This window comes from Telopea speciosissima, chromosome 1, assembly GCF_018873765.1.
Source record: "Telopea speciosissima isolate NSW1024214 ecotype Mountain lineage chromosome 1, Tspe_v1, whole genome shotgun sequence".
NCBI classification, from domain to species: Eukaryota; Viridiplantae; Streptophyta; class Magnoliopsida; order Proteales; family Proteaceae; genus Telopea; species Telopea speciosissima.
Window position 1 is genome coordinate 27195907 of NC_057916.1, and position 16837 is coordinate 27212743.

Below are 16837 nucleotides of genomic sequence, written 5' to 3' on the forward strand. Positions count from 1 at the left end.
TTGTAGAATTTGTATCATTGATTATGCACTTGTATGATTAATCCATGCATTTGTAACAGATATCATATATGGGAGAATGTTCTCTCTGCCGCAGCACAGCCTGCGTCTAGACACATGGGCAGCCTGTGTAGGGGGTAGGGTGATCATTGCATCCACCCTCATGTGCCTGGGCTCAGGCTACGCTGCGGTACAGAGAACAGCGCCCCATAATATATCATCTTCTTTCTAAAAGTTATTAATAGTACAAATGAGACACAAGTTTTCTTTACTATGATATTAAAATAGAGGAGTTGATTTTCCTACATAGATGTTAACGGAAAGAATCTATTCAATGTGCATCTAGATCTACCACATGGCAAGTTAGAATGATGGAACTAAAATTTTATGGACACTTGACCCAAGGTCTCATGTTCATATGTTAAATTTCAGACTATCCCGAATTTGCCAAGTGGTAAAACAAGGAATTGAAAACCATGGGACTACCAAAAAAATGCATAGGACTACGGTGGGATGCATAGACATATAAAAGAGGGTATAGCATTATATGGGAGGGTAAAATGAATTTAGTGCAGAAATCAGACACGTCTAATTACCTAGAATTTAGATTAATTTCTTCTTTCAATTATCTTAGCAAAACTAGTCTTCCGTTTGGAAATTCTTGCATAGTGGATTCTCTAAGGTGAAAAAACTTCCCACAACGTTAATGTGTAATTGCCCTCTCACATGGGACTTTTATTGTTTTCACTCTCTAGTCTCTACCATGACCATATGTGGGTCCATTGATGATGATAGGATTCTTTGTACGTGTTACCATTGGTGTGACGTAGGAGATTTCCCCCCCCCCCCCCCGCGTGCCTCCATCCACTGGTATCATGGGAAATCCTCTCCCTTATTTTAGTAGCTAGTTATCTATTTCTTATTTTCTTTTAAGGAAAAAATGTCTTTGAAGTTTGAACCACCAAGGTATCCTATGCACACTCACAAGGAGTTTTTTATTATTATTTTTCTTTCTCCTCAAAAGAGGGGGTGTAGGTTATGTTAGTGGTTGAGAGAACCCATCCCCTTCTTTAAATAAAGAAAAAACATTTTACAATTCCTTTTAAAATGAAAAGGAGAGAATGAAAACATGAGGAAAAAGAAGCTGGAAGGAAGAAGTTATGTCCCATTTAGGGAGCCTGAAGGGCTTCTTCAACAAGTCGGTAGTGATCTTACTTTCGAAAGAGAGTCTCGACGTGGCGGTGTACGCGTAGTTCCTTAGCTGAGCGGCTACTGGGCGATCGACCTATCGGACCTGGTAAAAAAGCAAGTGAAAGAAGGACCAACGGCGATCCTATCCTAAAGGAGAAGGAGGAGGAGGAGGTGGGCTAAAGGCGTTTGGTTCGAATGATTAAAGCAGTTTTCAGTACGGGAGTGTGGCCTATGGCAACACTCCCATGTGTCTATCTTTCTCTTCCTTAAAACAAGAGGGGTAGAGGTGTCTTTTCACATGGGGAGGAGAGAGATAGACTCATGAGAGTGTTGGCGTAGGCCACACTCCTTGATAGAGAACTTTTTCCCTTTTTTGAATTTCTTCTTGTTAAAATTGGACCAACATCTTGAGAGGAGAGGAGTTGTTGCTTATTGACTAATAGGAAAGGGGGAAAAGATCCCCACAATGCTAAGGTTAGGATTGGTTCACATGCCCTCTCACATAATGAGCCATGGGATCGACACTGATACACATCTCTCCTCAAACAAAATGTGGGCCTTCTATTAACCGAAACCATTTGCTATCCTCTTATTGGTGCAGATTCCATTGTGGCATCATGGAAACCTCTGCCCTAAAAAAAAAAAAAGACTTTTGGGGCAAAGGTTTCTTTAGTAACTATTAGAAGTTATTGGTCATAGACAATGAAGCCAACAAAGATGGTTCCTCCAACCGTTATTTTTTGGCAAAAGTTTTAATATACCGTGTAGAGAATCTAGGGCCATAATTATCCCTCCTACTGGACGAAGTAGTCGTTGCCCCTGGGAGTTCCATCCAACAACAGTGAGGCGTGGGAATCTCTATACCTACGGTGTAGAGAAACACGATTCTTATTTATTTATTTTAAATAAATTGATTTATTACTGAAAAAGTTACAATTGGAACTCTAAAATGTTTTCAAAATATTTATAAAATAAATAATAACACATATTAATATTTTTCAAAACCTTTTGTAAATAGTTTACAAAATGTACCACTGTATCAAGATTTCTTCCAATCATATACATATGTTTTTTCTCTCATATTTTCTATGTGGAAAATGAGTTTCTTGTTAAACATTTCTTTCGTTTACAATCAAACACCATGAATCCAACGCATTGATATATAAGTAGGGAGATATCAACCATTGATATATCAAAATCTATAATACCTAAGTGAAACGTAAACTATAAATGAGAATCTTATTCCTCAATCAACTGATCACAGTCCATTCAAGATTCCCATGTGATACGTTAACAATTGCATGTGTCTTTAAATCAACATTCATAAGAATACAACATGTGATGATCATGCAAAGAGAATGCCCAATTCAATATAAATATGGATTTGATGGACATACTTTCAACAAAGAGGACTCGACTTGAAGCTCTGCATATGGCCCCCCTTGCAATTATACACCATGCCCTACATGACTCAGGACTTGACATACCAGACAGTTGGGCCCAATATGTTGTGGACTAGCCCATTCTCATCTGTCATGGCCATGGGTTTGGTGGAAGTTGTTTGTCAAAAGGAAAAGACAAAAGAAGTGACTTTACTGTGAGATTCCCACTATTTGAGGCTTATTGTTACCCCCCCCCCCCCCAATGGGCAAAAACCCACCAGCCTTCTCATCATAAAGATTTTCTCCCCCAAATTTTCTCATTTTCTAGTTATTATAGTTACCCTGTCATTCATCAAATAATTTTGTGGTTGAAACTTGTGTTGCTTTATTTTGACCTTACTATTACAGTATACCTAGATGTTATGCTTATGATGTAGAAAGTCCAAGGCCCCAAAGCATCATCTATACCATAGTCACTAAATAATGGTAGAAGTGAGTAAGAGGAAGTTTCACTTAGTTGCTTGGGAAGAGGCTTGTTCTGGTCTATATGGACACAGAAAAACAGGAAAATTCTTGATGATAAAAAGAAAATCAGATGTGATTATGCTGAGATATAGTATGGTCAGATGATACCAAAAATAAGCAACCCCAGTGGAATCCCTTATACAAACTCAAATAAAATACAGGCATAAATCTTGATTGCATTTCAAGCAGCAACAAATGCCTTTGAAGAACTATTTAAGGGGAATAAACCCTAAACCTGTGGGATTCAGAAAATATAAGCTTTGTAACTTTATGCAGTACTGGCTCAAATCTCATCAACAGTGGCTGTCTAATGTGAAGAGAGAAAAGGCGGTCCTCTCACATAATGAGCTATAAGATTCACACTGACACTCTCTCTCTTCAAACAAAATGAGGGTCCTCTATTAACTGAAACTGCTTGCCGCCTTTTCATTGGTGCTATTTCCCACTGTGATGGTGTGGGAAACCTCTGGCCTAGAAAAAAAAAAAAAGACATTTGGGGGCAAAGGTTTTTCTAGTAACTAATAGAAATTATTGGTTATACACAATAAAACCAACTTGATGGTTCCTTCAAGCATTATTTTTTGACGAAAGTTTCTATATACCAATAGTTTAGAGAATCAAGGGTCATAACTTTCCCTCCTACTGGATGAAGTCATCGTTGCCTCTAGGAGTTCCATCCAATGACAGTGAGGTGTGGGAATCTCTATATCCACGGAGTAGAGAAACTCGGTTCTTATTTATTTATTTTTAAATAAATTGATATACTACTGAAAAGAGTTATAATTTCACCTTAGTCCGTTGTAATTCCATGTACAAAGAATTTGAACAACCACTTGGACCTCTAAAACATTTCCAAAATATTTATAAAATAATTGACCTCTAAAGCGTTTTTAAAATATTTATAAAATAAATATTAACACATTTTTATTATTTTTTCAAAACCTATTGTAAACAGTTTACAAAACGTGCCATTGGATCGAGATTTCATCCAATCATATGCATATACTTTCTCTCTCATATTCTCCACGTAGAGAGTGGATTCCTTGTTAAGCATCTCTTTCGTTCGTAGTCAAACATCATGAATCCAACCCACCGACATATAAGCAAGGAAATACCAACCATTGATATACCAAAATTCATAATACCTAAGTGCAACGATAAGGACCTCTCAGGTTTAGAGACCAATCATAAACTATTGATGAGAATCTTGTTCCTTAATCAACTGAATGTACTCCATTCAAGATTCCGATGGGATGTACTCACAATTGTGTCTTTAATCAATATTTTTAAGAATACACCTTGTGATGAAAATGCAAACAGAATACCTAATTTTATCCCTAATCATCTAATCATGAACAAATTTTAGATTAACCTAAATATGGATTTGATAGACATGCTTTCAACAAAGAGGACTCTACTTGGTGCCCTTATGCCCCCTTGCGATTATACACCATTCACTACATGACTCTGGCTTGACATACCAGACAGTTGGGCCCAATTTGTTGTGAACTGGCCCTCCCTCAACTGTCATGGCCATTGTTTGGTGGAAATTGTTTGTCAAAACAAAAAGAAAAAGAAAAAGAAAAAAAAAAGTGACTTTACTCTGAGATTCCCACCATTTGAGGCCTATTATTAGTTGTTAGTCCATCTGACAATCCCACCAGCCTTCTCATCATAAAGTTTTTTTCCCCTAAGTTTTCTCATTTTCTAGTTATTATAGTTACCCTGTCATTCATCAAATAATTTTATGGTCAGTTAATCATCATTGAAATTTGTGTTGCTTTATTTTAATCTTAATATTCCAATATAACCTAGATGTTATGCTTATGATGTATAAAGTCCTAAGGCCTCAAACATCTTTGTCACCAAATTATGAGAGAATTGAGTAGAGGAAGTTTCACTTAGTTGCTTGGAGAAGAGGCTTGTCGACCAAAGAAGCCATATGCCTTCTTATGGTCTATATGAAAAAGAGAAAAAAACAGGAGAATCCTTTACCATAAAAGAAAACCAGATGTGATTATGCAGAGAAATTGGCTTTTTAATGAGAGATTGAGGGCTCCAGTTGCAGGAGTTGTGTGCTTAAAGTAGTGTCAATCAGTTCAGTTTTGGTTTGGTTTAAGATATAACATGTACAAAACAAAATTAAACTGAAATCGAATAATTTTCATAACCTCAAAACCAAACTAAATCAGTTCTGTTTATTTGGTTTGTACACGGGCTCAATCATTTGGTTCAAATTTGATTTAAGGGGATATAACCTATTGAAACAAATAAATTGGTAAAAAAAGTACATAATTCCCAAAAAAGAAAAAAAACTCATAATAGGTATTTCACACAACTCAACAGAGACACCTGATCGTAGGGTTTAATATGATATAAGTTAGGTTTGATTTGATTTATATAGGTTACACTTTATTTGGTTCGATTTGATTCAAACATATGATTTTAAGTCTAAAACCAAAACCAACATGAACAAAATGAAATTTCACTTTTAAAAGTAAAAAAAACAAACTGAACTTTTTTAATTAAGTTCAATTCGATTTTTAACGATTGATTTCAATTTTTGATTCCAATTCTATATTGACAGCCTTAGCTTTAAGGCTTGGAGGGAAGGAGGGTGCTTCTACTCATTTAAGGTTTTGATAGGGTTATTGTTACTTAGCATTTGATTTAATGAATTTAATTTCATTTTGTTTTGGAAAAACAAAAAAAAAACTAGAAACAGAGGATCTGTATATTAATTAGTCATGACGAATTACACAAATTAATTCCTCGTAAGGCAAAAAAGATAATTTAACTTAATTAGCTCTTTAATCTGTGATAGTGATGGTAATAATGATAGTTGTTCTTGAAACTGAAGCAAAGAAGATTCACTGAAATGATACAACTCAGTTGTCTTGGGAGAGCACATTAGCACAAGGTACCAAAACAAGTACTAATGATGGTATTAGTACTTTAGAACTCCCTCTTAAAAGGAGCTTTGGGTATGTTTTATTTGGTAATCTATTATGATACATTATTGGTATCACGTTGATACTCCATATATAAGTATGTTATATGGTACTATATTAGTATTCCTTTGTTATATAAATAATGGGTTAAATACGCGTACCCCTTGTAATGCACCCAATATTCCTCGTACCCCCTAAGCTTTTGATAAGTCCACGTACCACCCCTGCTCTACCCCCCTAATGCCATTTAAGTCCACATCAGGTATTAAATGCTAAAAAATGACCAAACTACCCTTTCTTCTATCTTTTCAAAAATTTGAAAAGACCTAATTGCCCTGACCTATTTGCTAAAATTTGAAAAGACTAAAATGCCCTCATCTTCCCCAAATCATCATCTTTTTTTACATACCCAATACTACCACCACCACCGCCGCCGCCGCCACCCACCATTAACACCATCACCATCGTGAAGCCCCACCTCTAGCACCACCTCCAACTCCTCCACCTTTATCGATTCCACCACCAAGTCCCCTTCCCTTGCCTATTCCTCCACCAACACCGCCGCCCTTACCAAAGCACCTCACCAATGCTTGAAATTGGTCTGACAAGAGAGACGAAAGATGCATAATAGATGGGATGATGGGATCGGTAATAGATGAGTTGAAGGAATTATGAATTATTGAAAGGTGCTCGAGATTGAAAATGGCATCCAATACTTCATCTGGAAAGGTCTGTGATCTTTCAGATTTTATTCTTATCTTTTCGGTCATGGATGATATATGTTAATCATTTTTTTTGTGATCTATAGATGCAATTCTCGAAGCTTATCTAGGGTTAAGATTATATAGTTTTGTGAACATTAGATGCAACAGTCGATTGAATGTGCAACTGATTTTGTTTAGGTTAGGGTTGTCTTACAGTTTGGCTGAATTTCTAGGGTTTCCGTTTATTTTCAATTTCCCCCCCCTTTATAAAGCGTTTTATTTGGTGCTGCCAATCCTGATTCTGAAGTCTCCCATTAAGGTTTGTTATGGTGTCAACTTTGATCTTTGACATTTCAAGGTTGATGTAGAAGATAAAACAAAGGAAGTTGCAGTTTGACAGCATCTTTGGCTAATAAGTAGAAGATGAAGTAAGATGAATAATAGATGGGATGATGGATCGGTTATGTTGTGATGGTGTTAATGGTGGGTGGCGGTGGTGGTGGTGGGTATGTAAAAGAAGATGATGATTTGGGGAAGATGAGGGCATTTTGGTCTTTTCAAAATTTAGCAAATAGGTCAGGGCAATTAGGTCTTTTCAAAATTTAGAAAAGTTCGAAGAAAGGATAGTTTGGTAATTTTTTAGCATTTAATACCTGGTGTGGACTTAAATGGCATTAGGTGGGGTAAAGCAGGGGTGGTACATGGAAAATTGAGGGGTGGTACGTGGACTTATTAGAAGCTTAGGGGGGTACGAGGAATATTGGGTGCATTACAGGGGGTACGCGTATTTAACCCATAAATAATAGGGTACACCAAAAAAAAAGAATAACTAGAAAAATTAAACTTTTAAAGGGAAAAAGATCTCCACTTGGTGGTGTTTCCTACGCCCTCTCACAAGGCACCGTGAGATGACACCTCTGCCCCCCTAGGTAGATACCTAGGCATGCTCATCCATTGGTCCAAATGCTTGTGTAGAGACAATGCGACCAAGTAGAATTCTCTTGCCCACTTTGAAATTAATTAGGAATGTTATTAATGTTGTAAAGAGTTGCACTATACATTACAAGCAACCCACTCAAAGAGAAAAAGAACTACATGATATTGATTCGACCTAATTGTATAGAATTAAAACACTAAATCCCCCATTATATGATTGTTGATTCAATCCTTAAGATACTTGCTTTAGGAAATTTTCGAAAGATTCCAAAATGGATTTAGAACAGAAAGATCGATAAGGATTTGGTTGGAACCGAAACAGCCAGGACCCATTTAAGATGCATATTACTTATTTAGGATTAGTTAATACTTAATAGTTATACCTTAGATATGATTACGTCGTAATTACAAAGAAAAATTGAGGGTTATGTGTCAAAGAAACATTTATATTTGAGTGTGTGAGATTTTGAGGTCTAAAATCATTAGGGAATTGGAATCAGGTTATAAGATTGACCCCCTTGGACCAGAACTAATAAGGAACCGTCCCGTTTTACACCCTTACAAGGAATGATACCTGTGCCTTCTATAAATACGATTGGTAGTGGTAAGATAGCTCAAAGAGGTATCAATATAAGTAATGGCAATAATATAATGTGGAACCTACTTGCTTGTGTTCATGTGTGCATGGCCACAGTTCACATTCATAAGGTTTGGGATACACTATTTGGTTTGTTTTACCTAGGTGTTTCATGGACAAAGTGATTGATACTTTGATTTAACCCAGGCTCAAAATAAAAAAAAAAAAAGCATAAACCAGGAAAGCATTTCATCTAGCATCAACAATGCCTTTGAAGCAACATCTAAGCCTCGATAAACCCTACAGTTGTGGGCTTCAGAAAATATAGGGGCCAACCTGGCCCAACCAGAGTCCATTAGGGCCAGGCTGGGCTGAAACCAACAGGGTTGGACTTGGGCCAAGATGTCCCAGCTGTCTGATCGTGGGCTGGGCGGGGCTACACTTAAGTTAAGGGAACTAACCCGACCTTAGGGTTGGACTAGGTTTTGAAAAACCCGGCCCAGCCCAGCCTTGTTTCACCCGTCACCCCTAGAAGAGCCTATGAGATGGAAAGCATCAACTCTTCTTAGGCGTCTTACGGTTTTGCTTAGTGCTTGAGGAGCTTCTTCTTTGCCTCTTTGGGGTTATGAGTATTCATGACATTAGAGCGAAAAAACCCTTATTTTAGGGCCCAGCCTACTCAGTTTCGGGATCCGGATCAGGATCAAGTTGATTTTAATTCAGTTGGAATTGGCTTGAACCCTAAAAACCCACTATAGATGGGTTGATTCGGATTGGTTGGAATCAGGATCTGACTTGCTGTTTCCAATCTGAACATGTCGATTTAATTAATCCAACTCTAATTCTTAAAACCATGCCCCAATGGCCTCAGGCCTGACTAAGGGTGTCAATTTAGAATTGGAACCGAAATCGTAACCACCTATTTAGGATTGAACAAAGCTGAACAAAAAATTCAGTTCAATTTCATTCAGTTCAGTTTTGGTTTTAAACTAAAAACCATAGATTTTGAATTGTACTGAATACAGTGTAACTTGTTATAAACCGAGCTGAATCAAACAGAATTGAAAAACTATTCGAATTGACATCCAATCCAATTCTCTTCAACCACCCATCCAACGAGAGAGAGAACACATATCCCAACACCTGGGGATGCTTGTCTAAGTCCTATTCACTATTGAATGGGTAGTTAGAGAGGGGTTGAACGCCAAGTTGGTGGAGACGATCTGGATAATTTCCTCCCCGTTTTCATTTGTTTGAGAATGATGTGTCATCTTCTAGTTGTTCTTCTATACAAAGAATTTATTTTGGGGGAGAGAATGGATAAACAAAAAAGGTAAACCATAAAATATAATCCCGCTTACAAGAAGTAGCCCACTTTCCTCCATTTGTTTCGCTCCACCATTGGTCCCCTAACAGTAACAGAGAATCCCATATCTCTCTTCCCTCTTCTGAGCCATTCTTTTATCCTCTCCATTCATTCGTTTTCTATTATTTCCACATTACCCATTACAAATACACCTCAATGCTCCCCCTGTTTCAAAGTCACCGATATCCCCCCTCCCCCCATCGATCCTAAAACATGGCAAGGACCGGTGGGCCTCTCCCCCTCATCTTCCTCTTCGTCTCAGCCCTTCTCGTCCATGACTCTGCCGCCGGAATCGGTGTAAACTACGGTACCCTGGGAAACAACCTTCCACCTCCCGCCCAAGTCGCCGCTTTCCTCAAACAACGCACCATTATCGACAGGGTCAAGCTCTTTGACGCTAATCCCGATTACCTCAGAGCCTTCGCTAACACTGGCATTGCCGTCACCGTCACCATCCCCAATGGCGATATCCCTTCCCTCACTGACCTCCCCACAGCTCGCGCCTGGGTCACTAACCACATTTCCCCTTTCCACCCCCAAACCCTCATCAATCGTATCGCCGTTGGCAACGAGATCTTGCATTCCCTCGATAATAACCTCATTAGCAAGCTCGTGCCGGCCCTGAAAACCCTCCATTCAGCCCTTACACTCGCGGGGATCAACAACATTCAGGTCTCCACGCCTCATTCTCTAGGTATCCTTAACCCCTTCGACGCACCGAGCACCGGCAGCTTCCGAACTGGGTGGGACAGGGGCGTCTTGGCTCCGATGCTTCAATTCCTTAGAGAGACCAAATCTCCCTTTATGGTCAACCCATACCCATATTTTGGCTACAACGCACAGAACTTAAACTTCGCGCTCTTCAAGCGGAACAATGGGCTCTACGACAAGTTCACACGGATCACCTACAGAAACATGTTCGATGCGCAGCTCGACGCCGTCTTCTCGGCGATGAAGAAGTTGGGTTACGGTGATGTCAACATTGTTGCGGCGGAGACTGGGTGGCCATCAGCGGCAGAACCCGGCCAGTTGGGCGTCAGCGTTCAAAGCGCCATGTCTTACAATGGCGGTGTCGTTAGACACGTCACTTCCGGTCGAGGCACCCCATTGATGCCTGGAAGGAAGATCGAGGCTTACATCTTCGCGTTGTTCAATGAGAATCTCAAACCGGGTCCAATCGCCGAGCGAAACTTCGGTCTCTTCCAACCGGATTTCACTCCAGTTTACGACGCAGGGGTTATGATTGGTTCGCAGGTAATCCAATAAATAATAAGAAATCAGTGATCCCGTTAATGATCTATCTGTGGGGTCGGATTCATGATACTTCATTTTTTCTAATCCTGCGAGATTCATAGTGATCTCCCTTTTTTTTGTTTTTGGAAATTTGGTAAAGCAGAAACGTCGAGGTGGTCATCACCTTCCTCGCGTTGGTACTGGTCCCATTCCTCTTCCGCGTGGCCGTGGACGTGGACGTGGACGTGGACGTGGAGCTAGGAACCCAAGAGTACCAGTGGCGCCAGTGGGAGGAAAGAAATGGTGCGTGCCGAAGGCTGACGCAAGCGATGCAGCGCTGCAGGCGAACTTAAACTGGGTGTGCAGCTTGGGATTGGATTGCAAGCCCATCCAAAGTGGAGGGAGCTGTTTCAATCCCAACACAGTTAGGGCCCATGCTGCTTATGCCATGAACGCTTACTACCAGGCCAACGGTCGTCACGACTTCAACTGCGACTTCTCCCACAGCGCTGTCATCTCTACCTCCGATCCCAGTAAGTTTCTCTTTCTCTCTTACCCCTCAGCTCCCTACCCTTTTCCCATTTCTTTCCATCGTTCTGAAATTTTCTGTTTTGTTTTTTTTTCTTGCTTTTTTTGCAGGTTTTGGTAGTTGTCGATATGTCGCTTGAGTACAAGTTACACCAGATATTGTTGAAGATATTTTTTTATTCTTTTGGTTGGGTAGCTAACTATTTGTTTCCTCTTTTTCCCACCATTTGCGAAGTTGGGGGCACTGAGGCCACACTTAATTGTGTTATGTTGTATAATTTATACAATCTTTAATGAAATACAAAGTGAAAGAGGCGCTTGGTTTACTCTGATACAAGTGTAATCATGGTTTGAGGTATCGGTATTGTATCGCCTGTATCAGGTGATACATAACAATTTTGCTAATTGCCAATCTTATACTGTGTCAAACTGTCGATATCATATCGGTAATACATTACGGACAGAGGGTAAAAGAGTAAAAAATCGTGTTTTTAAAGGAAATCATGAACAAATTTGTCTAATATCGATTTTATAGGTGGCCGATATCTGGTCCGATACCATGCACTAAAACCATGAGTATAATGAATGATATTGACGTATAAACGCCAATTCATGGCTTGCCTTGGTGGTTGTCAGGACTTAGGATAGTGATCCAGAGCATGATTATTAATCTTGAAAATCGGATCTGGATCGGTCTTGGCCTACATCGATTCAGATAGTCTTGAATTAGTTTGGATGGATTTACCATTACTTTTTAATAAAAATCAATTTATATTAATTTTTACCCTTTGATTGCACTAATGGATCGATATCGAACCAGTCAAGATTTGGGATCCATCTCAACCAATTCCAATCCGATCTAGCCGATATCGACCGATCTGATCCAAGATTATGAACTGCATGCTTGAGGGACAATACTTTCCAAGAAGATTGTGGCCCTCTTGGGAAAAAAATAAATGAACATATAAGATTAAACCAAAACTCATCTTTAACGTGGTCAAATAATAAAATCCAATGCATTTATAGGAGACTCTTAACAACGAAATTGGCGGTGTTGCTAAAACTCTTTTTTCTTTGAGAGACACATTTTTTGATCCCTTTGGACAGGTCACATGTGTTTCAAAGGGTTATCTCTTCCATAAATAGACGATGTTGGCCAAAACTAGTGAAGACCAATTCATATTTATCTCAGTTTCATCATATTGGTGCACGACAGAGGATTTTAATTCACTAGTAAATGTGTTTGTTAATGTTAGTCCTAAAAACCCATATATACACATCCCCAAAGATGAAACGAGATAAATATGAATTGCTCTTCACTAGTGGAAGATGCGACACCCAATGATACCAAACTTGAAAAAAAGAAAATATAAAAAAAACCAAGGTCATCACTATTGGCAAACAGAGTTAGGTGTAAATGTAAGTCCCCAGGAAGGTAGATGTAAATTTCCCTTTCATTTATGGTGTTAATATTTAAAAATAAAAATACATGGTTCGTTATGACCAGGTTTGACTTGTTCGACCAGATTTTGAAGAAGACAACTCAAATCGAAAAACCTGGTTTTCCAAATTCATAAAATTCGAAATAAAAAACAAGAGGCAAGCAGCGTTCTGGGACTGGGACTATGTGAGGGCCTAGCCGATCTCTCTTTCAACCTCTCCCAACTCCAAATTCCTAGAGATCAGCAGGAATGTCTCAGTCGCCGCAGGCTCTCAAACTCGTACTAAGAATGGTGAAAAGCCCACCACTGAAAGCCTTCTCACTCTTCAACGCCTCAATCCGTCAAGGCTTTGAACACACTTACGAGACCACATCCGTCGTCTTGCACCTCCTCCTTTCCTCTGATATGCTTCCCCAAGCCCAATCCCTCCTCCTACAGTTACTCTCTGGTAATCTCCCCCTCTTCCCTCCCTCGTCTCTGCCATCTCTTCTCCACCATTATTTAACACAAGCCAATTCCAATTCCAATCCGAATTCAGCTCATCTTCTTCTTCTCCTGTATGAAGCACTCATCACTGCCCTCGTGCAATCTAGAATGCCCGAAGAAGCCCTCTATCATTTTGATCAAATGATCAAGCATGGCCTTGTGCCCAGGCCAACTACTTTCAATAACCTTATCACCCATCTCCTAAAACTTAATTACTTCGAAAGAGCCTGGCGCATCTTTAACGAATTGAAGGGTAGGATCTCTTTAGACGTTTATAGTTTTGGAATAATGATTAAAGGTTGCAGTGAGGTTGGCGATTTGGCCAAGGGGTTCGAGCTTCTATCTCGATTGGAAGAGATGGGTTGGTCCCCGAATGTTGTTATATACACTACTTTAATCGATGGGTGTTGCAAGAAGGGGGATGTCGAAGAGGCGAAGAAGTTGTTCATTAAGATGGAGAAGATGGGTTTGGTTGCTAATGAGTTCACTTACACGGCCATGATTAACGGTTACTTCAAGAAAGGCCTTAAGAAAGAGGGCTTCGAGCTCTACGAGGAGATGAAGCTTAAGGGCGCTTTCCCTACTCTTTATACGTACAATTCGTTGATCAATGAGTACGGCAAAGATGGTAATTTGACCAGAGCTTTCGAGATGTTTGGTGAAATGCGTGAGAGAGGTGTTGCTTACAATGTTGTGACTTATAACACGCTAATTAGCGGGTTGTGTCAAGAGAAGAAGCCGTTGGAGGCTGAGAAATTGCTCCACCGAATGAAGGCTGCAAAATTGAATCCCAATTCCATCACATATAACACACTGATTGATGGGTTCTGTAAAGCAGGGAAATTGGACAAGGCCTTGAGTCTAGTTGATCGAATGAAATCAAGTGGTCAATCTCCATCGTTGGTTACTTATAATGTTCTAATTGCAGGTTTCTGTAGATCTGGTAATTTAGAAGGGGTTGCTCGTCTTGTTAGGGAAATGGAGGAGAGGGGCATATCTCCATCTAGAGTAACATATACAATCCTCATCGATGCTTTTGTTAAATGGGACAATGTGGGGAAAGCTTTTGAAATGTACTCCTCCATGGAAAAGGCTGGTCTGGTGCCGGATGTTTATACTTATGGTGTCTTGATTCATGGATTCTGCTCTATAGGAAATATGAAAGATGCATCAAAGCTGTTCAAATCAATGAGTGAGTTGCAGTTGAAGCCTAATGATGTGATTTACAATATGATGATTTATGGGTACTGCAAACAAGCCAGTGCTTATAGGGCCCTGATATTACTCAAGGAGATGCTTGAGGTAGGAATTATTCCAAACATGGCTAGCTACAAATTGACCATAGATGTTCTTTGCAGAGATGGGAAGTGGCAAGACGCTGAGTTTCTACTTGATAAGATGGTGAAGTCAGGATTGCACCCATGTGATTCAATTTATAGTTCTATATCTAAAGCCAAACTCAATGATGCATAGAGTTCAGTTAAAACACCAAGAACTTCCAAGTCCCTCACCACTGTAACTTTCAGAATGGCTACATCATTTATGTTTGATTAAGAAGTAACTTTCAGAATGGCTACATCATTTATGTTTGATTAAGAAGTTTCGAAGTCTTAATCAAACATCACATTAGGTAATGAAATGAAATCTTATGCATCTCTGCTTGAACTGGGAGGAGTTGCTGAGAATGATGAACCCATAAACGATTTGCCAAATCTTGTATATATGCTCTCAAGTAAGACCCTTGAGTTTCTGCTGTGTTGTTCACGATATCCCTCTCCCCATTCACTTATTGATGTTAGATAACTGCGATGTCAGGTACAGGCTGAGTGCCTCTGTAACATTACAATCTTTTGTATTAGTGTCTTATTTAACTGGTCAACATTCTCTCTCTCCTCCCCCATGGACGTCCATTATTTGCATGTATTGATTGGATGAAATTATAACAAAGACAATTTATTTTGAGGTTAACATTATTAGATCTAGAAAAATTATTCTTGCATTTCTTCTCGTTCTTTTTCCTCAAGTTCCCGCAAGACATAGCTTGTTAAGTACCTGTATATGGAATGGATTTGGTTTTGTCTGGCGCTAAGAAACATCTCTATTCTTTACATGCCATCACATAATTCCTAAGCTGGTCATCTAAATCTTCTTCCCACTTCTTGTAGGCCTTTGTGCCTCTGTTGTTGTAATTGGCTTGTTTGCCCCTTCTTCTGCTATTCCTCCAATAAAACTATCATTTAAAAAAAAAAAAAAGGAGACTTCTTTTCTCTTATCATCACACAACCACATCTGGATACTATTATAATCCCTAGGTCTTTCACAATATAGTCAGAAGGCACAGTTCATTTTTAAGCTTCTGCATGAACTCAACTTTATAGTTGCTCTCCTCAAAATATTTGCAGCTTAACTAAGGGTGAAAGGATCCCTAAATCTCCCAATTATATTTCCATTTCCCTGTCTCCAGGTTTGAGCCCCCAAGTTGTTTTGCTCAACAGCTCTGCAAGCTTACCTCCAAATTCATAGCCTGCCCCAAGAGGAAATTCAGGAGTAGCCATGCAATTCTATGCATCACCCCATTGGTAAGCCCCCATCATTGCAAGAGTTTATGACACTATGACCCTGATTGGTTAGAAGTGAAGTAAAATAAGAATTTTCATGGTAAAATAAAAGAAATGAAATGAGAAAGAAATTATAAAAGAAACTTTCAATTAGAGTGTTTGGTTGGAAGTTGAGTTTATGCAAAGTGGTATGAAAATGAGGGGCTCACAAAATATGGAGGGTTGAAACTTGAAAGTGAAAAAAATTTTCATTACTATTTTGTTTGAAAAGTGAAGTAAAATTTAATTACCATTTCTTGTATGTGTTTGAGTTTGGAAAATAATTGTTTTTGACAGTCATTACCAAATGTCTATTTGTTTTTGCTTTAATTACTTCGCTTTACTTCAGTCCATATCTAACCAAACATGCTTCAATAGAGATAATTCTCTCAATTTGATGAAGGTATTGACATTTAGTTTGAATGAGGTAAATCTTTACCTTACTAGTGAAAAAGGAGAAAAACTCTTAATGAGGTGCCCTAAATATTTGTCACATGGTAGTTCTATTAGTATTCAAGGTTTTTTTTGTGTGTGGTAAAACTATCAGTATTCAAGTTTTGTGGATATATTATGTTGTCTACATCATTATCTATTATTATCTATTAATTTGAAAACTTTTAATGCAATACATTTTGGATTGAGTTTTCCTCTACCCACGGTAAATGAGATTCCATTCATCGCGGGACTGGAGAAAGCGGAAGAAGGCATCACGAGGGTTTCTTGGGAAAATAATAAAGCCCTGTTGGGGTTTGTGAACTCTAGGATGGTGGGTTAACTGTCCTCTATGGGTGGAGGAAAACTTTGTCCATATATTTTTATCACAGAGATATATGGAGGTACTTTCAACTTTGATACTTTTGGAGTAATTTCAACTTGAGATTACAAGTTCTACTCCTACCATGGCCACCACATAAGGAGATGG

At 39.0% G+C, this 16837-nt stretch overlaps 2 protein-coding genes across 2 annotated transcripts; both read left to right on the forward strand.

Moving 5' to 3' along the window:
- The first annotated feature begins 9715 nt into the window (after window positions 1-9715).
- LOC122640339 (glucan endo-1,3-beta-glucosidase-like) lies at window positions 9716-11530 on the forward strand. Its single transcript, XM_043833533.1, has 3 exons — window positions 9716-10883; window positions 11023-11395; window positions 11502-11530. Exons 1-3 carry the CDS (start codon window positions 9843-9845, stop codon window positions 11528-11530), a joined length of 1443 nt encoding a protein of 480 aa, XP_043689468.1. The 5' UTR covers window positions 9716-9842.
- Window positions 11531-13051: 1521 nt separating this feature from the next.
- LOC122669453 (pentatricopeptide repeat-containing protein At4g11690) lies at window positions 13052-15197 on the forward strand. Its single transcript, XM_043866224.1, has 2 exons — window positions 13052-14883; window positions 14915-15197. Exon 1 carries the CDS (start codon window positions 13082-13084, stop codon window positions 14789-14791), a length of 1710 nt encoding a protein of 569 aa, XP_043722159.1. The 5' UTR covers window positions 13052-13081; the 3' UTR covers window positions 14792-14883; window positions 14915-15197.
- The last annotated feature ends 1640 nt before the right edge of the window (window positions 15198-16837 follow it).